Source organism: Batrachochytrium dendrobatidis (assembly GCF_000203795.2).
Source record: "Batrachochytrium dendrobatidis JAM81 unplaced genomic scaffold BATDEscaffold_7, whole genome shotgun sequence".
NCBI lineage: Eukaryota > Fungi > Chytridiomycota > Chytridiomycetes > Rhizophydiales > Batrachochytrium > Batrachochytrium dendrobatidis.
In genome coordinates, this window is record NW_006281105.1 from 1,043,132 (window position 1) to 1,065,507 (window position 22,376).

A 22,376-nucleotide genomic window follows, 5' to 3' on the forward strand; every position below is an offset into this window, starting at 1 on the left:
ATCTGAGAAATATATGCTTTTCACTCTGACTTAAGCTAGACAAAGTATGGCTTGTTCAATTCATATTTCTATATAGTTGCATTAAAACAGGTGCCAAAACACGAGTTTCACGTAAATTGTACCCTTATGGGCGTAAATGACACTGAAACCCTTATATTATATCAAATTGTATTTTTGCATAATGATAATGCAGCTAAGCTGCAATTTAGAATACTTTTGCTTGGATTTGGGTTCAAATTTGGATATAAAAGGACCAGAATTGACTTGAACCTTATTCATCAAAAACAATCCTTTCAATCTAACAATGCAATTCACTATCGCTGCTCTTATTGTCGCCCTTGTTGCCTCTGTCATGGCCGCTCCTTTCGAGTTTGACGATCTCCCAGTCAGATGCTCCACCAGCGCTAACTGCGATCAAGGCCAAACGTGCCAGACTTCGAGCACCGGACTCGGATACTGCGTTAGAAAATAAGGATCTTGGCTAAACCCTTTATGCGCACTGTCCATGGAACCGTTTCAAGCAGATCACTGAACTTGTGAATTTTGAAATAAAAAGGTCTCTTGAAATCATACTTTTTAATATACTGAATGGGAATTTAATGAGAGATCAGAAACCATGTGATTGGGTTGGCTATAATACACTGGCGTGAAGCGGGTAAATTACACTTTACTCACCAAGGCCAAATCCAGACAACTGTTCACATGTCTCAGTCCTGTATGATATGCCTGCAGGCGTCATTTCGTTTTCTAGCATTTACTTATTTTAATACCATTTTTTAAAAATCAACTTTAATTCAGTTCAACTAAATAAACGAGATACGTGAAAATAGAGGGTTAAATGGCGGATTGGGTTACCCAAGGCGGGCTGAGTAGAATATACGAATCAAAACAATCCCCACAAACATGTCATCCACCTAGTGGCTTAAAAATTCTGAAACCCATTCATACCAGTGTACTGCTGAGGGACTTGTTGAGGCATCATTCCATTTGCACCCGCGTATCCCATGTGCTGACCAGGCATCTGCATACCACCACCAGCAGGTGCAGCACCGCCATAAGTGATCATGAGAGGTCTGCCCATCATACCCACCCCACCATCCTGTCCATCGGCAGCAAAATCGCCTCCTTTTCCAGCACCACCTATCGACAATTCCTGAACCGTTTTCTCAAGGCTTTCAACGCGATCAACAAGATCCTTGACAGTCTGTACAGCAAAAGGAACACCGACTCCCGAAAGTCCGTTTCGCCACAATACCTCCAAAACCACATCAGGTTTGAGCAGATCATAGCACCGATACAAACATGCAATAACCATATCATTCTTGTTTAAGCCAACAAAGTATTCCAAGAGTTCGAGCGCAATTTCGGAATTTTTACTCGATGCAGCAGTCTCGACTGCATCACCGAATAAGTTGTCGCGTTTGTAAATGGCTAGGGCTAGTTTGTATTTACGTTTTGTTTGGTAAAGAGACGCAGCGACACGGCGAAATTCAAGAAGCTCATGCTTCTCCAGTCGCTGAGCAAGACTCACATGTTCAATATTGTCAAAGTTTTCAACACTATCACGCAAAGTGTTGAAATCTTCCTGTTCAATGAGAAGATCGTTGTAAGCTGCATTGACTGCTGCATTGTTGGTAGTTTGTTGAGCAGAGATCAAATAAGGCTTGATTAGGGGCAAATTGTTGGTTTTTTGAAACAATGAAACAACACGAGTGTGGTCGACTCGAGGAGTGAGACCAGTAAGCAAGTCGTTGATCATCAATGGTTGCTCTTCAAGATAGAAGCGAAGCGCTTTGTAGTAAATCTCAATATTATTGACCTTGATAATTACATCCTTAAATAGTGTATGCTCCCAAGCATCAGCAGAGTGTGACATGATGGTAAGAGCGGCATTGTCATACTCGTCATAGTGAGTGTACAAAAAGACCAATTCGGCCCACAGATGAGCATCTTCGCAAGCACGAATGACCTTGGGAATGTTGATACGCTGCCAAAATACACGTAGGTGCTCAATCAGCTTTTCTGCGCGGTGCTTAGAGTACAGGATTGCCAGTTCGGTAAACATCCCCATATGTGCACGCTCCAAGCCCAAACCACCTTCCAAAAGCTGAATCAGTTCCTCAAAACTACCACGGCGCTCGTACAGCTTGACAAGACTTTCAAGCTCATCAGCATGAATTACCAAATGAAGACCACATACTTGGGCAAGACGAAATTCGCCGTTATCCACACAGGCAAGGCACACTTCACGCCAGACCTTGGTGGCATTGGCTTTTCGAGCACAATCCACAGCAGGTTGATATTCGTGTAAAAAAACCAAAGTAGTAGCTAGGCGTGCCCAGTTGGAAACACTAGAAAACAAAATCTTGGAAGCCTCGTACATCTTTTCATCAAAGCAACGATCGCCGACTTGCGAAATGTTGGCCAAGTTGGGCGAAGAAATAAAGTCTTCAAGATCTGCAAGACGGGCAGTTTTGGCATATGCAAATAATAGCTCACTCTCAACACTGGCTTCACGTACAGTTTTGCGTGCCTGTTTCAAATAAATGACCAGCTCTTCAAATTTGTTGGATCGGCCACCAACATGAATGACCTCTGCAAAATTTGTGAAATCCTCAGCATGCATATAGGACTCGATGGCTTCCTTGACACGGGCATTGTCCAACTGGGCTTTGGCAAGTTTACTCCATACTGGAGGTTGGTCCACCTTTTCAGCGTACTCGGCAGCACGGTCCACATTGCCAATATGTGCAATCAAAACACCGATAGCATCAACATATTGCTCATACTTGTTGTAGATAGTAAATGCTTCTTCAAACAAGTCGCTACCAACAGCAATATTGGCAATATCCGGCGCATCAAAGTTGTCTAAACGGTTGATATAGTCCATTACACGGGTTTTGTCAGCCTTGATAGCAGTTAAAATCAGTAGATTTTGCAAATTACGGTTATCGCTAAATGCCGAGCCTTCCAGTACCAACTTTTCCAAAAGCTCAATCAACTCGTTGGGTAGATCTGCAGCCATAAATGCCTTGACTGTAACCGACACATCTTCAGGGTCTTGCGTCTCTGGAAGTGCAGTGGCAACCACTTGGTCTACAAGCTGACGACGGAAAGAGTTTTCTATGGCAAGAACAGTGGCCCACAGATCTTGGTCACGACGAGCAACAAGATATCGCGCTTGATGTTTAAACATGGAATTGTCATTGGTCAAACGAATAAGTTCCTGATCACATCGGCCACGTTCGTATGCAATAAATGCCAAGTAAGGATCCTTGCGTTCACAATGCTTGCCCACAACTGCAGCATCATACAGTTGGTTGGTCTTGAGAAATTGTTCAGCATTGCTATTGGTGTCAATGTAAATCTTGCCAAGAGCATTGTAAACTGCAGGTTCAGTGCTTCCTGTCTGAGCCTTTCCTTCAAGCCATGGAAGAGTAATCTTGAGACGATTACGCTTTTCTGTTTCCTCGACTAGCTTATCTACTGGAATGGCACCAGTTACAGACATCAATAAGTTTTTAATGATTATCTCGTCGCAGTCCACGTCCATTAATGCACCAATGACTTCAGGGGTACGAGAAGAATTGACTTTCTGTACATATATTTCAATATACTTGGTCATACTGTTTTGATAAAGAAACAGAATCAAGTCATGCACAAAATTAAATCTGTCACAGACGATAATCAATGGCAGTTGGTCCTGAAGTTTAGCCTCCTTGAGGAAATTTTTGACTTTTTCAGGATCATAGCAACTGCTTTCGCGACAAATACGCTCGACTTCCTTTAGCTGGCCAGTACGACAAGCAGCTTGAATATACTTGAAATGAACTTCGGCATCCTGACTGAAGTTCACAATAGCTCCCAAATAATAGTAAAGACCCTCAAAGGTTTTGTTGGTTTCAAATAGATTAATCAACTGAGACGAGCCCAGCTGATCAGTGTACTTGGTTGCAATTTTTACAACAATTTGTAGGTTCTGGCGAATATTGTTGGCAAGCATTTCTTTGAGACAGTCCAGAGATTGGTCTACAGACAAGGTACCAAAGTAAGTAATTACCCAGTCAGGATTGAGCAAGTGAGTATGAACAATTGACCGTTTGATGTCAAAAATGTCAGTGTAGTGCTCAAGTGCGCGTTGGTAAAGCCCTGCCTTTTCACACAGATTTGCAATGTAGGAACGGTCATAGTGCGTAAACATTTCATTGCCTAGAATTGCATCAGCAACTTGCGGGGCGTGCAGCAAATTCATTTCCAGCAAACGAGTCTGCAGAGCAGCATGTTCAGGTTTGTTTTCCTTAAGGGCATCCAGCAAGAAAGAAGTTGCCTGTTGAACCATGTTCAATGAGGAAAACACGTCAACGATTCCCTCTAGATTAACCAGTGGACCGCCATCATTATTGATGAGAAGAGTAGCAAATTCACTGCCTTTGTCAGGATCAATGCGCATAATGTGTTGCAAAAGTGACACATAGTCTGGTTGATGACCCACTTTTTGAGCGTACAAAATAATCTTGTTGTATTGACCAGTTTCAGCAAACGCAGTAACGACTTTGCCGGGCACATTGGCTCTCAAATACACTGACAGAGCCAGAGTCTGATCAAATTGACGAACAATATCACCGAGTTCTTCGCTGCAATCAAGCTTATCTTCTTTTAACCATTTTTCAAGCAACTGTTTGCGCCCCTGTTGCAAAACAGGTCGAGCAAGTTCAATCGACTCAAACTTGTTGAGCTCACCCTTTTCCAGAAGAATGCCAAAATATTGCAAAATAGGGGATATCTGGCCAGGTGGAACAGAGACTTGCTTAAAACGCTCAATAGTAGCAGGAGTACGTAAAATAGCCTTTGGAGATGTAGCTGCAATTTTGGCAGCCTCAGAGTAATTTCCAGTCTGTAGACAATGGTTGAATCTATCAACGACAAGTCCATCTGCACCAGGTAGGTTATTGCGGGTAGCAATTCTGTAAGCAAGCTCAGAGTTGCGCAAGGTGTTGAGAATATAAGGAATGGTGTTTTCTTCATCAATGGAAACAGAAAGTACTTGTCCTTTACGATTGACGCCAATGATGCCAGATGTGGCATCCAGATCTGCCGTCACAAATATTGTATCACCCGAAATACGATTCATATATATACACACGCCCGTTTCCAAGTCGTACAGATGAATGAAGCCGTACTTGGTAACCAAGAAAATAATGTCATATTTCTGGCTAACCTGCATGGCAACAGGGAAATCATTGACAGCCTCTGGTGGGAAAAAAACATCGACTGCTCTTTTTTGGAAAACCGGGGTTCCTTCTTTGTGGTCGATTTCAATAATGTGCAACTAAAAATAAAATTCAAGTTTAAAAAAAGCATGTACGAGCAGATATAGATGAATATATTGTACCTTGGCGCCATTTGCACTGCGAACAGCAAAAGAAAACAATTGATTAGGCTGAGATCCTCCCTCCATCTTGAGTTGAGCAAAAGAAGCAGCATGACCTTCCAAAGGCTGAGATACACCTCGATCCTTGTTATACAACTGCATGCTGCCTACCACTCTTCCTTGCTAATAACACAAATATAAAAAGGTAAATATTTGAAACCGTTTTGATAGTAGTAAAGCTTGAATTACCTGAGCCGAGATACCAATCAAAGCCATCCACTTTTCATCCGAGTTGGCGCGATAATTGATGATCTGAGATCCAGCCAGACTGGCGTGGCGGTCAAATACTTTGACAGGAAGTGCATCGCCTTCCAAAGACCAATGATAGACGGATGTTTCAGTGACAAGACCCAGCATCTTGGGAGTGACCCATTTCCAAAAGACAACATCGTCATTCATGGCGTGAGCCTTAATTTTAGCCTTGAGTTCAAGGTTGAAGATTTGCAATTGCCTCGCAGCTTAGAAAACAATGTCAGTGTTGATGCTGCAACACTCGATGGTAGAAATGAAAATACCTTTTAGTGCAATGATGTTGGAGACGGGATTCATGATGGCCGAGTCGGCAGTGATTGGACGACGTACCAAATTCTGTGGCTGGGTCATGTCGATGATGACAACTTGGTTCTGTTCTCCAACCTTTTCTCGAACACAAATGTACTTGTCACTCTCCATGGTCAGAGTATTGAATCCAATGTTTGCAGCATTGATTCCGAGAGATTGAAGCTATTGTTAAGAGTGAGCATGCATGAATGGTCAGTCAATTGGATAGTAACGAAGCCAGGGGTCAGATACAAGACAATAGTGAGTTGGATTTAAACCATAAATAAAGCAAGGCCTTTGCTTCTATTGAACATGAATAGTGATGATAGTAACCATCGTAGCAATGGTAATAAACTGGTCTTTTTATAGTTGAGAATTCAACGACACATTCATATGTAAAACCAAACAACAATACCTGCACATGTTCCTGGAAGCGAATGGGAATAACTTCACCCATCAGTAATAGTCAGAATAGTAATTGTATAAGAATAGTCACTCGACTGTATCTAACTGTCGGATATGGAATCACAAGGAAAGTGTCGGCAATAGAAAACGCGCTCAACCATCAATGAACTCGCAACAGTTTGATCATCTCGCTGTCAAGCCTTGTTGGATTTGTATTGAAAGCAGTCTGAATTGATTGATAAAAGTATTGGTTAGTGTCGTGCTGGTTAAACACTGACTTGCATGAGATTAAATTATATAGAATTAAATGGTTTTTAAACTCATCAAACCTCATTCCACATCTCGCATCAGTCCTTGAATGCAGTTTAAGAATGCAGTGTTGGAATGAGAGCGAATGCGATCATTGTTGGCAGCAGACCCAAAATATGCTACTAAACACATGGAGCAACTAAACAATTATGAAGCATCAACCACAAACTATATAATCCCAAGAACAAGGTTGTCTGAATTATCCAATGAAGCTATTGCTCAGAATAAATCTATGGCTGCAGCAAGCTCTTGCTGGTCGCACTCGCTTACTCAGAACTCTTGCCATTCTTATCGCTTCTTGTATTGCTGTTTTGTGGTCATTAACTTTGCTGATGAGCGGATTCACTTCTTCGCAGTCCGACACTCCCCAAATTCAAACTGAATTGGTCTCTAATGTGCCTTTAGATACTGTACGACAGGTGACCTTTACAAGTGTTTTGATATCGAGTCGGTGTTTGAATGCTTGATTCAACTCTTAATTCCAGCTGAATCTACAATACTAACTTCATGCATTCCTTGCTACTCTCTATATGGTTATAATACGGCTTTGCTTTGATAATAACCAAGGTTGTTTCTGACCACATCTCTCTGGCCTTTGACGAGCCAGACTCGGATGAATATGTGTTGGTGGCGGGCGACCATTTTTACACGGCTGAGTCGGCCTCACTCATTAGTGCTGCTTCTAGCCAAATAACATTCAACGCTTCTGGATTCACATTTTGCACTCTACTCAATGGCGCTGTATTCGACTCATCTATTTATATAAACTCACTGGGCGGCTCGGTATCCCAGCTCAACTCGGATCGCTACACATTCGTAAATGCTGTCGACCAAAAAGCCCACGACATCTTTCAAGCTATCTTGTTCGAATCCAAATTTGGTGATCGCAAAGTAAAACCCAATTGGGATGAACTCAAACGACTCTCTTGCTACTTTGCTGCAGAAGGAAACTCGGCATATGCCAATTTCACCACATCTCGTTTGTTGGTTCAAATAGAACCTTTTACATATTTTCAAGACCGGCTCAAAGCCATTGTTCCACACGATTCAGTTATTCCTGGCCCCAGGCGAAAGTATCTTATTGCCTACTTGCTCATGGTCCACGAAGAAAACGGATTTCCCCATCTCTGTAAACTGATAGAGACTCTCGACGATGGAGATGCCATTATTTTGATCCATGTAGATAACAGACCCAAGTCAAATCGACTTAGATCCAAGATTGAACAGTTTATCAATCAACGCCATCAAATGATTGGAAAACCAGCAAACATCTTTTTGACAAAGTACAGATTTAGCAATATTTGGGGTCATTCATCGCTTGTTTTTACACAGCTAAGTGGCTTTTGGGAACTGTTGGATATGGCTGACTGGGACTATGTGATCAATCTATCCAACTATGACTTTCCGCTTAAACGCAATGCAGACATACATCGTATTCTTAGCAGACCCAACAATCGTGGTAAAAACTTTATCGAATATTGGGCAGAAACTGGACATCTGGCAGAACGATTCTATCGTGCACATATTGGTACTGCTGACTTTGCTTCACTCTTTCATCCTAATAGTCTTGGTGTCACATCATGGCCTTTTCCGCGTTGGCGAGCATACAAACATCACCAGTGGATGATTGTCACTCCCGACTTTATTCGCTTTTTAAGATACGACAGCAATGCTCTCAACTTTCTGGCATTTTCAGAACATACTTATATCCCAGATGAATCCTACTTTGCTACGGTTCTTGTAAACTCGCTAGAATTTAGAGATACCGTGGTCAATGACAATAAGCGATACCTTCGATTTGCTGGAGGTGGTGCGGCCCATCCCTCTTGGTTGGGATACAAGGATCGCTTTTTGTTTCCTGCTGGTGAGCCAGAGCCTAGCTTCTTTTTTATTCGCAAAATGAATGTGTTTGGCACATCATTTGAAGAGGCAAAGTTGCTTGAGTGGATTTCCACCAACCACATGAATGTTCCGTCCTCGATCGATCCAAACGAATCGGCTGAATCCAGATCACCTTGCACAATTGAAGATGCTAGTGTACGCTCAAAATGTCTCAAGGAGTTTGGTAGCAAGATTGCTCACAACAATGAGCTGGTAGTCGTTCCAGTAAACCGTGCTTTTCTGGTCCAGGCCGCCAATCTTCGCTGCTCACTTTTGCATGCTGGAATTGACAACTTGATTTACTGGTCATTGGATTTGGAAGTTCACGAGAGTTTAATTTCAAAAGGAAAGTTGTCTATTTTTTTGGCTGGATTCCCCAGCACCAGTGAGCGTCAAGATCCTGGAACACCCTATTTCATCAAGATGATGCGATATAAACCTAAAGTGCTGGCAATGCTGCTGGATGCCGGATTCAACGTGTGGTACATGGACGCAGACACCATAGCCTTGCAAGATTTCAGGCCTGAGATTGTAGCAGACACATCTGTTCATATTCACATTGCATTGGACAATGACAAGCGTCTTGATATGAGCACATTTTTAAAGCATAGCGTTCCTCCATTGGCCTCTGCTGGAATCATGTACTTGCAAAACCATCCATCGTCCAAACTTTTTATTAAAAGTGTGCTGGATATGCAAGCTCAAAGTATTTTGCTGGACGATCAAGAAGCCATGCGCAGAGTGATTCATAATAAAACGCTTGTCCAGACAAGCTATGCTCCTACACAGTCCTTGGGGCAGCGATTGGGTCTGGATAAGCGTTCTTATGATGATGCAAGCAATATCCCAATTACTCCACCGGTTATAGAAATCAATAATGCGGAAATTCACATTCGGTATTTCAACCAGTTTCAGTTTATCAATGGCATCATCTTGCTTGATCATACCACTGAGATTCCGATAAACTTTGATGAATTCAAGGTAGTTCATGCTCGACCACTTGAAAACCCTATTGCGGCATTGACCAAGTGGGGATTGTGGTTTTTGAATAACGAAGGAACTTGCTCTAAAAAAGACACTATGCTGCATGATGCACGCATCAAGTTGTTTGAGCAAACCAATGCCCAAAGGAATCCGTGATCATTTGAAGTACCAAATGATTGTTTTGTGTCGTTTCAATGGAAAAGAGGAAACCCAGATCTGTCTTGTTCTGGAGGGATACTTGTAGTATCATTTTCCCCTTTATACCTCTTTTTAATTTTATTATTGATTGGCCTTATTGTTTTGTTACTTTCCCACTGGTGATGTGTTTGAGGATTTCCTTGTTTTGATTTAAACGTTGCGGAAAGTCCCATCTGTAACGCCAGTAAATATATTTTTATAAAAGCAACCTTTTGAATATTCTTTAACCGTATTCATGTAAAATGGAAAACCAGGTCGATGCATAATAAACAGTCCCATGTTGAATTAGTGCCAATTTATTGAACAAGATTGTATTCTTGAAACCATTGTTCACAAACAGTTTATGCTGGTTCATCATCCAAATATGTCCTTTTACGTATGAATATCTATCTTCTATAATAGATTGTCATCAAATGATTGATGGTTTAACAACCCTGTGGTCATCAACACTTGAATGACGAGACGTTCCAAACGCAAATATCAGTCAACAATGTCAATGATCTTGATGATAATATTACGACAAAAACCAACTCTTGAGTCGGACAGATTGGCAACAATGAATATGTTCAGAATTTTGTTGACACTATCCAAACAAATTCAATGTTTGGATTGCAATGTATGAATCTGATGATCGCACAATGTATGATTCCACAAACTCAAAAATGCAGGGTGTAACACACTAGTTTAAAACTATAGTTTGGTTGTGTATCCTATGATGGTCGGTGTGTTTAAAAACTGATCAAGTTGTCAAGACTTTCTAAACAATGACATGCAACATTCCAAAACACGCATATTATTCCAAACAATATTCCATTCCACAAAACAGCTATTTGATCAGATATGGTTTACCAACCATTCAACAAACGGTGCGCAGATTGGAGCTACACTACACTACTCTATATTGTCGATTTTTAACCCAGTATAAATGACTCGAGTATAGTAAGGAATGAGGTTGTGTCAATCAATTTTCAGGAAACATAACAAATGTTTAACCATTTTTATTCTGGAGAAAAGTAGTTAATCACTGCAAGATCAACATAAAAGTGTTTCATTTTATGTGAATTCATTCAAAACTGCAGCTTTGCCAGATTTATTCGTCGTCCCATCCTTCCTTCACAAATCCTTCTAAAGGTATAATCGGTATTATAGCAACCGGTGCCTGATCCTTGGGTCGAGCTCTTTTTCCTTGTTTAGTAGCCTGTTTCTCTCGATTGTACTGCATTCTTTCATCGATATCTTCCATAGTTTCAAGCTTCTTTTTGTTACGTCGTGACGATCTCCTATTTCTCTCGATTCTTTGATGAATACTCTTTAGCGAGCTTAGATCCGAGCCAAGTCTAGTATCTGACGATTTCTTTTGACCCCTACCATCATTTTTGGCAATCATAAAGTCGATGAATTTCTGACTGATCGACTTTTTAGCTTTTGAGCGTGTGTTGTAACCGCTACTTGAGCTTTGATCGTCAGGCGTAACATCTTCAGATTCATGAGTTTGGAGAATTCGTTTTGGTGTTTTTTTACGATAAAGGATACTGCCAATTCGTTTAAACCCACTTGGAGACTCTTTTGCATCCTCTGACAATACTGGAGATGATTCTTTAGACCCAGAGGGAATAGGCGGGTTGGGTGTTGCCATGGTCGACAGCACACAAAACATCACTAGGGAAAATACAGTAGCAGGCATATGACCTGGAACTAGGAACATATTGACGGATTAGAGACAAGACTCGAATAAAAACGATTGATACTGAGACGATGCATGGGACCATGCTAGTTTAAATACAAATCAACGTGCATTTTTTGTTCACCCTTGTGCGACTGCAACCTTGAGAAAGCCGACAACATTTAGGGCTGAAGATTTAGGGATAACGTAGGTAATTATTCCTATTGTTTGCAGTTTCATGTATCAAAGTAAAGTTTAAGGCCGCCTTGTATAGTAATCATATTGCAGATGGCGAAATAAGGGTTAGTGTTGGAAAAAGAAAATGTTAGGTAGATGGTAGGCATAGCATTGGCTAAAGGAATCAAGGGATTCATAGTCGTGGCAATGCATCACTTGTGCGGCAGATGGCAGGTTTTAGCGCGAGCATTCAATAAAGCTAATTTACGAGGCTTTTGGTATAGAATATTACCGGCCATTGTAATGTTGAGCTTCAAGTATATCCTAATTTCCTCGTACCATGTCTTTTACTTGTGTATGTATACTCTGTTTCAATATAATTTAAATAAGCACGGGCTGAGTATAATAGTACAGCATACACAAAGGCAGCCCTGTGTAGACACAACGTGTGATGGTATCAGCCATCAATCTACCATCATATTTTCCCAGTGTGTTGGATAATTGAATGGGATTGGGCTACGCAATACTTTTCAACTAAAAGTTTTGTATATACTCAAACAAGTTTATTATTCAAGTTTATGATTGGGTTTTGCCGATTGAGCAAGTCTGCTCTGCCGTTTGCACCAGCCTCGAAACCACATCACATGCATTGGAAAAGGCATAAGCATCAATGCCCAATACAATGTTGTGGGCATAATACGATACAACATTACAACATAGTATGCATGGAATAAAATCCTTGTTAGTAGATAAGTTATTCCAAATCCAAGCTCCGTTTTGAATCGTTTATCAATGTTTCCCATAGCAAGTAACAATGTTGGAATCTCCATTACCCCAGCAGGAGTCATGACGGGCCCAATCCCTCTGCGATCAAACTCAATCATCAGCAAGAGGTAGATAGTGTGATGAATCCAGCCAGTGCCCAGTTGGATTTGCGACGGATAGGCAAATACTCCCAATGCTAGATCGAGAATTAAAAATGAACTAAAGATGCCACCATACACTTTGGAAACAAAGGTTTCATATATGTTGTAGTTGAGGTCTGATTGAACAAGTTCAATGGTGTATCCGATAGAAAGGACTGTTGAAATCGCTGCAAACATGGCAGAGAGTATCCATGCTCTTGGTTTGGCAGTACTAAAGTTTTTTGGAAATATAAACTTGGTGCATAAAAAGTAGACAAGAAGCTGAATGGCTGTATATGCTAAAAAGGTTACGACTAGAGTTTTGTGGCTAAAAATCTCGACGAGTGTTTTGTTGGTCAAGATGACCGGAGTAGTCGATGTCTTCAAAAAGGCATATGGCATGCTTGAGTTGCTAGTAAATGGTCCACCTTGCCAAATGATGTTTAGTCTGCAATTGTGTAATCCTAGCCGGTAACAGCAATCCTGGAAAATTCGAAAAAAAATTATTACAACCATATTCACGTAAAACGGAACACGCGGATTTATCGAGTCATTGTAGTATCCAAATGTTTATTGATTTCATAATGTATTCTAGTGGGATCAGTTGCTAAACAGCACATGTTTCATAAGCTCACCTACTACAATGACACACATGGAGTTTCCAAGAACTCGCCACTGTTGCCGAGTCGAAATATCTTTTGGAAACGAAAATAAGTGCAAGTGAGTACCAGAAAGATTGATATGAGGCGATTGAGGTGCTTTCAAATCAATCGGAAATCCATGTAGTCGAGCAATTCTATGATGCATGCCATAGATGTAAATCAAATTTAGTTGGTTATCAAGCCAATACGGTTAGCATGAAAGTATGGTGGTACACTACTACTAATAAATAGCAGATAATTACAAAGTGATCAACATACTCGATGGAGGTGAATAGTCGTAATCCAAGTTTATCAACTGCTTCATGTGTATTCAATAAAACCGATTCGTCTTGCTAAATTCAAGGAAGCTTTTTGTTGGTTCATTAAACAAAAAATACATGTACACTATCGAGTTACATTTTGAATGATAATTACATACATCAAACCCTCGTGTCTGTAAAAATGCACCCGAGGCTACTCCATGGTGACCATACGCCTTGGTAAAACACGACGTTCGAGTATGAGATGGTTTGGCAATTACTAGTGGGTCAAACGATCCCCTTGACCTGAGAAGCCGCTCTGGTATTTTAAAAACTGGATCGTTGCACAAAATATCATTTTGTAGAAACTCGCCAACTGTGAGTGTTCCTACTACAAATGGTGGCTCAAACATCCATGATCTTGACAGTCTGCCATAGAATAGGTTTGGTTGGAGAAGCGAGTCTGGGAGTGTGGTGCGATCCTGTTTTCGTGCAGTCAAGTAGTATCTGGGACGATCGTTTGGAATTCCAAACTGTACAGGGTTCAGTAACCATTCTTGATAAATATAGTCGAGCTTGCTCAAAATATCAATTAGCTTTTGTCTGGTTCTTGATTGCTATAGTCATGAGTTTTTCAATTTAAAAAAGTAGTCCTAACCATGAAACGACAAAATCAGAATGTGGTATTGGCATAATAGCATCATGTACCTCGAAATTGGCAACATTTTCAATAAATATATACATTGGAGGAGACGCCATTTGCGATAATGTGTCCAGTAGAAACAGAAAACCTTGAGCCCGTGCATCCTTGTCATCCAACTGCTTCCCAGCTATGCCATCACCATTAGATTACAATGGGTAAGTAAAGTACAGCGTATATAGAATGAATCAGAATACTCAAGAAACTAGACAACTTACTGCGTGTGTATGGCTGACATGGAGGGCTCATTAACCAACAGTTTGCATCATATCGTTCTAGCTCTTTGGGATTTAAATCCTGAATGCTTTTTTCAACTGGTTCGAGTCCAAAATTGTGATTGTAACTAGTGATTGAGCATTTTATTAGTTGTGCCAGTTGGTGCAAAAAAACTATCCAACTGGAATATGAAGACTTTTGGCAATCCCACATTATAATAAAGGCTTACCATGCATTTGCTTGAGGATTAATGTCAAATGCAGCAACTACTTTTGCATCAATTGCTGCCCATTCAAGTCCAAAGTGCTTGAGTATTTAATAATAATAGTATGGCTGAGTGTCGACGAATCAACTCGAGACAAATTATAGGATATATTATGGGCTTGTGTTGTCAAATAGCATACCATGCCGCCGATACCAGAAAAAAACTCGAGAGCACGAACAGATGCAGACATATCAAAACAGTGAGTGGTGGTATGTATTTGGTTGGCTACAAGTATATCTAAACCAATTCAATTGTTGATTGCAATTGATGATCTTGGATAAAATTTGATGTTTTACAGCCGTATTCATGTAAAATGGAAAACCAAGTCGATGCATAATAAACAGTATTATGTTGAATTAGTGCCAATTTACTGAACAAGATTGTATTCTTGAAACCATTGTTCAGAAACAGCTTATGCTGGTTTATCATCCAAATATGTCCTTTTACGTATGACAGTCTATCTTCTATAATAGACTGTCATCAAATGATTGATTGATGGTTTAACAACCCTGTGGTCATCAACACTTGAATGACGAGACGTTCCAAACGCAAATACCAGTCAACAATGTCAATGATCTTGATGATAATATTAAGACAAAAACCAACTCTTGAGTCACAGACAGATTGGCAACAATGAATATGTTCAGAATTTTGTTGACACTATCCAAACAAATTCAATATCTGGATTGCAATGTATGAATCTGATGATCGCACAATGTATGATTCCACAAACTCAAAAATGCAGGGTGTAACACACCAGTTCAAACCCATTGTACAGCATTTGCTGTTGGTGTATTGACTGGTATCAGTGGAACTGATGTAGCAATTCCACAACTTCAATGATATTGACGAGACCAATATTTAAACATCATTATAAAACCCAAGATTTTAACACGCATTAATCTATTATCACATGGCACACTATGAATTACTTGATTTGGTTCAATTTATTTTTGAATAGTTTATTCAAGTCAAGGATTAGTGTTTGGTAAACATCTTTTTTAATCGTTTGAGTCTGTTTCCCCATCCACTACTCGGTCGTTTTCCAAGTTCTTTTTTTAGGTCCTTTTCCTTTTGTTTTGCCTCCTTGCATTCTTGTTTTAGCCTTTTCATCTTTTCATGTTTGCCTCTAAATGATTCGTTGCTGTCGACATTACCATAATATTCAGTAGGCGATTGATTACTCATTAAAACTTCACCAGTCAGACCATATTCCAATCCATCTCGCCATAAACTATTCTTGTATTTCCGATATTTATCGCATATATCTTCCCTTTGACGTTTGGCATCCGCCAGTCTACTTTCGACACTATTGCCGTCGTTTGATGGTCCTGGTTCGCTTGCGTCATCATCATTGGGGTTGTCTTCAACCAATTTTTCCCAGCCTTTACCAGGACTACGTTTTGACAACTGATGCGATCGAGTTTCTGCATTTGGCGTAGCTACTAACGCACTGGCAACTGCTGATACAGACAGTACAAGTATAATGTCTATAAATTTCATATGATCAAACGTAGGCTTAAACTATGCTGCTGGTAAAACAATGGATGACGAACTAGTATTTGGTTGGATATGCTTTAATGATAGAAATTATTCTACTATTTATAGTCATTTTATATATGGCAAGATACACAAAGTTCCTTGATTATACTCGAACCACTCATATTTGATCCCTGATCACTATTGTCACTGTATTTAATGCTTGCAAGTGCTTAAATACTCCCTTAAACACGTTTCTGCTCCAAAAACAAAGGGTGTTTGTGTAGCATACAGCAACTTTTGAACAGCGCGAACTATGGTATTCAAATGATATGCGGCTGTTGATGGCAAGTAGGTGTGCTATGTTGTATTCAGCACATATCAATAGCATCATGTCTTGCCATGCATTGGCTTGACATTTGTGTTGGACAGTATCAACAATCAAAGTGACTGCAATCATAAACTAAAACCGAACAGAGTTATTACGTGCCAGACAAGGGATAGTAGCGATGAAATGCATTTTTGAGGTGGCTAGTTTTAAACCCTTACAAAATCAACACAAACTAAAAAGTAGGGATGATAAGGACACTGTATACAGATACACTAATATGATTCCGTATCATAGCCTCAAATACAATGTAGTTTTGACATGACTCCTCAGTTTATCAATCCAGTCGCATGCAGTCAGTTTGAGCGATTTATTGTTTACTGTGTTGGAAACGTGATCACTGCAAGTGGTTGGACTGGTCAATGGCATCAACAGTATCAATCAAGTGATCATCATTACAGTTACACTGTAACACAACTACACTGTAAAAGTGGTTCAGATCACCAAGTTTAACTATACCTAATATCAATTGTCAATCGCTGAAACGTGTGTATACATGTATATACAATAGCGACCAATCAATGACTGCAACGCAATCTCACCATAACTGCGATGGACGCAACCAATTTGTTGGCCAGTCACACCACACATTTACATTGTTATTTTGCAACGACACCAGATGGAATCGTTGCATCATTGCAAGAACTGTCGAGTATGTAAACAATGTTCAAATTGTATCACAATCATCACGATCATCAGTGATGTACTGGATATTTGATCAACTGTATCCAGACTACACGACTGATTGTGGACTGATTATGGACTGATAGTATCGTGTTCTATAGTTGCAGTTGTAATTGCAGTTGTAGTAACCAACATACCAAACACTGATATGACCAAAATCAAACCACTGTTGGATTGGACCCAGTGTATTCAATCAACACAACAATCCATGTCATGGATCGTGTCGTTCAATACACCAAACACAATGATCCATGTGATGACTGATGCTGTCTATATAACCACGCTTGTATATATTGGTTTGACCATATTGGTTTGATCACATTGGTTGTATGTGTCGAGTTGCACTGACACACTGTAACACCATATGTGGTGAATGGTGGTGTCAAATCTAGTTTACAACTGTCAAGTACAGCCAAACACGCTCCGACTGTATTAAACTGTTAATGCTGGATGTGGTCTGATTGACACCGACATGTGAATCTGGCATGCTCGGGTTGTGATTGCGGAACTTTGTGATATATTGCACATGCATTGACTTGGATAGCAACATGCATAAAGTTTGAGTGTCAATGATGATAACGGATCGATACATGTGCAGGCTAGTACAGTACAGTATAGTATGTACAGTATATCACAATATACAAATAACCACAGTGATAAATGACCATAAACATGTTGGACATTTTGTAGCCATAGATCCAAACCAGTCGACCAGTGAAGCTATACAATACAATCTAGATATATTTTGATGATTGCATCACGATTACATGTATACACCAGTTATTGTACAACAGTAAAACAACCAGTAAACATCATACAACATATGACTATTCAGCATCCCATCTGTCATTGAACCTGCTGCGTCCACGATCTATGCGCACATGTGCAAGGTCAATCACATCATTTGTGTCTACATGTGGAAACTTTAGCTTCAAAACATTGATTACCTCGTCTACTTTTTCAGGCGAAAACATCAGTCTACACACAACCATTCCGTGCCAAACCATTCGCTCATCTTCCCATGTATTTCCCAACGGCATGTGTTTAACATATTCCCATGCACCATCAATACAGCCACCACGTTTCCCTAATGCAATATACGCCCATACAATCTGTGCATATACTGACGGACTGAAATCATAATTATGATCCACAAAATAGTATATAATCTGCTTGACAGAAGTCACGTCACCTAGCTCTGTATACCCACGAAGAAGATCGTAAAAGGCTCGATTTAATCCAACTTGGTTGGCAGTAAGTTGCTTTTTAAGATTGAAAATAGTCGATTGGGAATGAAGCGGCCCCACCATTCGTGCCAAACATACTCTAGCATGAACAAATAGGTGTGAATCAGGTATAATAGTACGATATATGCTCCACACTTTCAAAGTATTCCGCAATCCAGCAAAAGCAACCAACTCTTCGTGTAAAATGGAAGTATCTAACCGAATATGGGTTGATTCACGCATTTCTTGAATCAAATTCAAAGCGGTTTGATACTCTTTCAAATCGTTGCGACATTGGATCATGATACGATACAGATTGAAATCCATAGGTTTACCACATTTGAGTGTAAAGTGGTTGATCAAGGCAAATACTGCTTCGTATTTGCGTAGTTGGTGATAGCCTTTACAGATCGAGACAAGAATGGCTGATGTGAGCGGGTATTCTGCCATATCCATGTGGTCGAGAAACGATATAATACCAAGCTCATCGCCCTTGAGAGCATATGCATGAGCAAGAGTCTTGAATGCCATGTTGGGATGAGTACGTCCAAGTAATTCAAAGTACATCATCGCGATGGGTGAGTTTCCCGAAAGAATATATGCTTGACACATGTATCTAAGGACAGATGGATGGCAAGTGTTGTAGCCTTTGGTACGAATGTCCAAGTAGGTGGATTCTACCTTGTCGATTTGATTCAAACGGCCATAGATGTTGATTGCAAGACATAGAGTGCTGAATATGGGTTGTATGTTATGGGAGAGCATAATATTGTAGATTTGAACAGATTGTGATAAACGGGATGGGTTGGAATGGCCTATGCGAGACTTTGAATAAAAGACTGAGTTGATTAGAGTATTGTAGTCGGTTGATGGTAGACAGGAGAGCAGTGATGGAGACGACCGTTGAATCTGTAAAAAGAGTTGATATGCCTGCTGGTCGTTGTTTGTAGACAAGAGTTGAATGAGCTGATTGAGGAGATTGTTGGTAACTGGGACTGTATGAGTATCATGTAGACTGCTCTGGGTGAATGAACTCTCTCTACTGCTACTCATAGTGAACAACCTCTTCCTACTGTTACTACCAGCATATAGTCGTGTGAGTGGTCCTGTCATGAGTGCAGCACCATTGGATTGAACAATGTCTGCTAATCCTGGCTTATGCTTCATACACTTCATTATCTGTCTCGACCAACTGCACATAAACCTTGTGCCATTCCTACCAACACTGCTGTTCATTCAAAAGACAACTCTCAACCTTGAATCCTTCAACACATGAAAATATACAATGTTTATTTCATCCAACAGCCAGAGTTGGAATACAATCAATGTCCCTGATGCTTTGTTCTTATATACTTTGATGATCGTCCAGCAGTCCCCTTGCGAGTTGATCCATCACTCCCTCTAGTAGGCTGCTGCATTACCAAGCAATCAAATAAGCATTGTATTCCTTTGATATCCATCAAATAAACATTGTCATAATAGGCTTACCGGGTCTAGCAGAATACCATACAGAAACAACGCAATGGTAATCACTTCGGCAAAATGACTTGCTGACTCGCCGATAATAAACAGAAACGGATTGTTTCGACACTTGGTGAACTTGACAATGAATATTACAACTGATGCTAATCCTGCTATTGGTGGTCCAAATGCCATGACTCGAACCTACAGCATTCACAAGTATTCAAACATGTCAATTACCACAGCAAGGCATATCACCACATAAATCAGTCTACCTTGCTAATCATTTGATCTCGCTTTCCTCGCTTGTCTTGTCTAATCAATCCTAGTCGAGCAAGAAACAAATGTCCACAATACATGTAAAGTGGTGAGATCAGCACCTGTAGCACCACAGATTCAGGTAAAATTAGAGTATGTTAATATTTTCCCATTCAAGCAGGACAATACCCAACTTACCATAATCGTGCCCATATATATGGTGTCGCTCAGAAACAGAATCTTGTTTTGCTTTTTTTGTGCCTGTACCACACAGATTGCAACTTCTAGTGCAAAATAGATGGAAACTATAAACCCTGATGCAATTTGAGAATATCCAAGGGTTTTTGAAGGTGATAGTGCCAATCCAGTACGGCATATCTCGATCCAATGCAATGCCATCAGCACATAGGCTAGAATCGAAAACAAATAAAACAAGGAGAGGATCATGCGCATGATAATTGGGCTAGCAATACTGCTTACAGAGTATGGATCAATTGAAAAGAATATAAACCGAACTATACATGTCATGGTTTCAAATTAGACAACCGTTTGATCATTCCCAAGAAACACATTCAACAGAATACATACACAGTCCAGAAGCATGGATCAAACACAAGCAAACATGTCGGACACCACCCAATTGCCAGTCATTTGCCTTGAATGTCAGGTAGTTGAAATATGTCAACAGCACAAATACGAGCGTGTAGACCAACAACCACGAGTATATAAAATACGGCCAGGCATAACCAAACTCTTCTCGCTCCGATTTACAGTTACTAGCCTGAACTCGCCACCAGTTGTAGATTACTTTTGGACAATCACACTGACCATCAGAGTTGCATGTGCCTATTCTAGAACAATTGTTGGGACATAAAACTACATTTGATGGCGAGATGTTGGTATCTAAAAGAAACTGGTAGCTAGAAAATAAACCAAGTCCAGCCATGTCTGTGTCTATCGAGTTGATTTGAACATTTAATATATGATTAAACTATGACAAACGAATTGATAATCAACATACCTGTGGCTGGTTCTACATGAATGCTGGATGGTTGTGGAAATGAATCAAGGTATACTTTTGATTGTATTGCGGCTTGTATAGACAAGGATGGAGAGGGTTGTTGCAGTGAAGACGATATGGTATTAGTCGACAAGGACTGGACTGGCTCTAATTCATGGTGTGTTTGCATTAGTGCATGCCAAGGAATGGAATGTTGTTTAATCAGCTGGGTTGAACTGGAAAAGCTATTTGTTAAATGGTGCAAAGTAGAAGAGTCGGTCGGTGATGATACAATAGCAGAAGAGTGTATAGAGCTGATTGAATGGGTTGTTTCGATGGATTCATGAGTCTTGATGGATTCTAACTGAGTGGTGGTGGATGGCAGCAATGCTTGTAAATGCACTGAACTGTCATGATGGATTTGTGTAGTTGCAAAAGTATGGCTGATCAACAGCACAAGTACTAGCGTAGTTCTATGCATGGGTTCTATCTTCAAAACACTAATACAGCAGCACAGTTATTGAAATGCAAACAACCTGCTGTAACCATTTCCATCAACTTATGTTGGCGACCCTTTGTTTGATATGCATAATTCAATCTTGTAAAAACACGCTTTACGATTCATGACAGTTGGAATGAAAACATAACATGAAATAAACGAGAAACTGTCGGAATTATCAACCTTGGTGTTGTTGATTTGCAAATATCGATATATTGTTTGACTGTTGGTTGGAATGGCATGTTCAGCTATTGCTTGTGTATCATGTATCACGACGACAATCTGACTTGTTGACACGACCAGTTTGTCAACGATGTGCAACTCCAGTCGATACAATACATAACAACGACACACATCTGGTATATCGATGACTGTTTGTTGAGCGTGTTGAGTCTGGTGCTGGTGTTGGTGTTGATGTTGATGCGAGAGTTTCAGCGTTTCACATATACAAGGTTTACTGTGTTTTTGATGCGTGTTTTTGGATTAAAAACTAAACATTTACATGACATTGTTGATACTGGTTGAGTTTGAAACTCTGGTTTGATACAAACTGAACATTATGATATTGGTAATATGCACGAAAACAATGGTTGTATTTGTAAAACATGCAATCATTATTATGTCGAATTAGAATGCAAACGTGAGTTTTTATGACACTATCCAAACAGTAGACTCGATATCTGGATTGCAATGTATGAATCTGATGATCGCACAATGTATGATTCCACAAACTCAAAAATGCAGGGTGTAACACACCAGTTCAAACCCATTGTATAACATTTGCTGTTGGTCTATTGACTGGTATC

The 22,376-nt window shown here is 40.1% G+C and overlaps 7 protein-coding genes across 7 annotated transcripts; 1 reads left to right on the forward strand and 6 right to left on the reverse strand.

Moving 5' to 3' along the window:
* Positions 1-778: 778 nt before the first annotated feature.
* Positions 779-6,428, reverse strand: BATDEDRAFT_19878 (clathrin heavy chain; the record flags this gene model as incomplete). The annotated part of the gene is made up of 5 exons (XM_006679338.1): positions 779-5,329; positions 5,393-5,554; positions 5,621-5,889; positions 5,947-6,154; positions 6,387-6,428. 5 exons carry the CDS (start codon positions 6,426-6,428, stop codon positions 923-925), a joined length of 5,088 nt encoding a protein of 1,695 aa, XP_006679401.1. The 3' UTR covers positions 779-922.
* Positions 6,429-6,857: 429 nt separating this feature from the next.
* Positions 6,858-9,948, forward strand: BATDEDRAFT_89199 (uncharacterized protein). Its single transcript, XM_006679614.1, has 2 exons — positions 6,858-7,095; positions 7,253-9,948. Exons 1-2 carry the CDS (start codon positions 6,892-6,894, stop codon positions 9,704-9,706), a joined length of 2,658 nt encoding a protein of 885 aa, XP_006679677.1. The 5' UTR covers positions 6,858-6,891; the 3' UTR covers positions 9,707-9,948.
* An 890-nt stretch (positions 9,949-10,838) lies between these two features.
* BATDEDRAFT_89264 (uncharacterized protein) lies at positions 10,839-11,453 on the reverse strand (the record flags this gene model as incomplete). The annotated part of the gene is made up of 1 exon (XM_006679685.1): positions 10,839-11,453. The coding sequence occupies one exon, from the start codon at positions 11,451-11,453 to the stop codon at positions 10,839-10,841; it is 615 nt and encodes a 204-aa protein (XP_006679748.1).
* A 679-nt stretch (positions 11,454-12,132) lies between these two features.
* BATDEDRAFT_35320 (uncharacterized protein) lies at positions 12,133-14,765 on the reverse strand (the record flags this gene model as incomplete). The annotated part of the gene is made up of 8 exons (XM_006679517.1): positions 12,133-12,976; positions 13,133-13,289; positions 13,414-13,487; positions 13,574-14,011; positions 14,103-14,224; positions 14,313-14,437; positions 14,540-14,616; positions 14,715-14,765. The coding sequence occupies 8 exons, from the start codon at positions 14,763-14,765 to the stop codon at positions 12,155-12,157; spliced, it is 1,866 nt and encodes a 621-aa protein (XP_006679580.1). The 3' UTR covers positions 12,133-12,154.
* Positions 14,766-15,553: 788 nt separating this feature from the next.
* On the reverse strand, positions 15,554-16,078 carry BATDEDRAFT_25585 (uncharacterized protein; the record flags this gene model as incomplete). Its single annotated transcript, XM_006679419.1, has 1 exon — positions 15,554-16,078. One exon carries the CDS (start codon positions 16,076-16,078, stop codon positions 15,554-15,556), a length of 525 nt encoding a protein of 174 aa, XP_006679482.1.
* A 1,875-nt stretch (positions 16,079-17,953) lies between these two features.
* Positions 17,954-19,528, reverse strand: BATDEDRAFT_89261 (uncharacterized protein; the record flags this gene model as incomplete). Its single annotated transcript, XM_006679686.1, has 1 exon — positions 17,954-19,528. One exon carries the CDS (start codon positions 19,526-19,528, stop codon positions 17,954-17,956), a length of 1,575 nt encoding a protein of 524 aa, XP_006679749.1.
* Positions 19,529-19,626: 98 nt separating this feature from the next.
* BATDEDRAFT_89201 (uncharacterized protein) lies at positions 19,627-21,261 on the reverse strand (the record flags this gene model as incomplete). Its single annotated transcript, XM_006679687.1, has 6 exons — positions 19,627-19,764; positions 19,841-20,017; positions 20,089-20,193; positions 20,270-20,586; positions 20,660-21,025; positions 21,093-21,261. 6 exons carry the CDS (start codon positions 21,259-21,261, stop codon positions 19,675-19,677), a joined length of 1,224 nt encoding a protein of 407 aa, XP_006679750.1. The 3' UTR covers positions 19,627-19,674.
* Between the last annotated feature and the right edge of the window lie 1,115 nt (positions 21,262-22,376).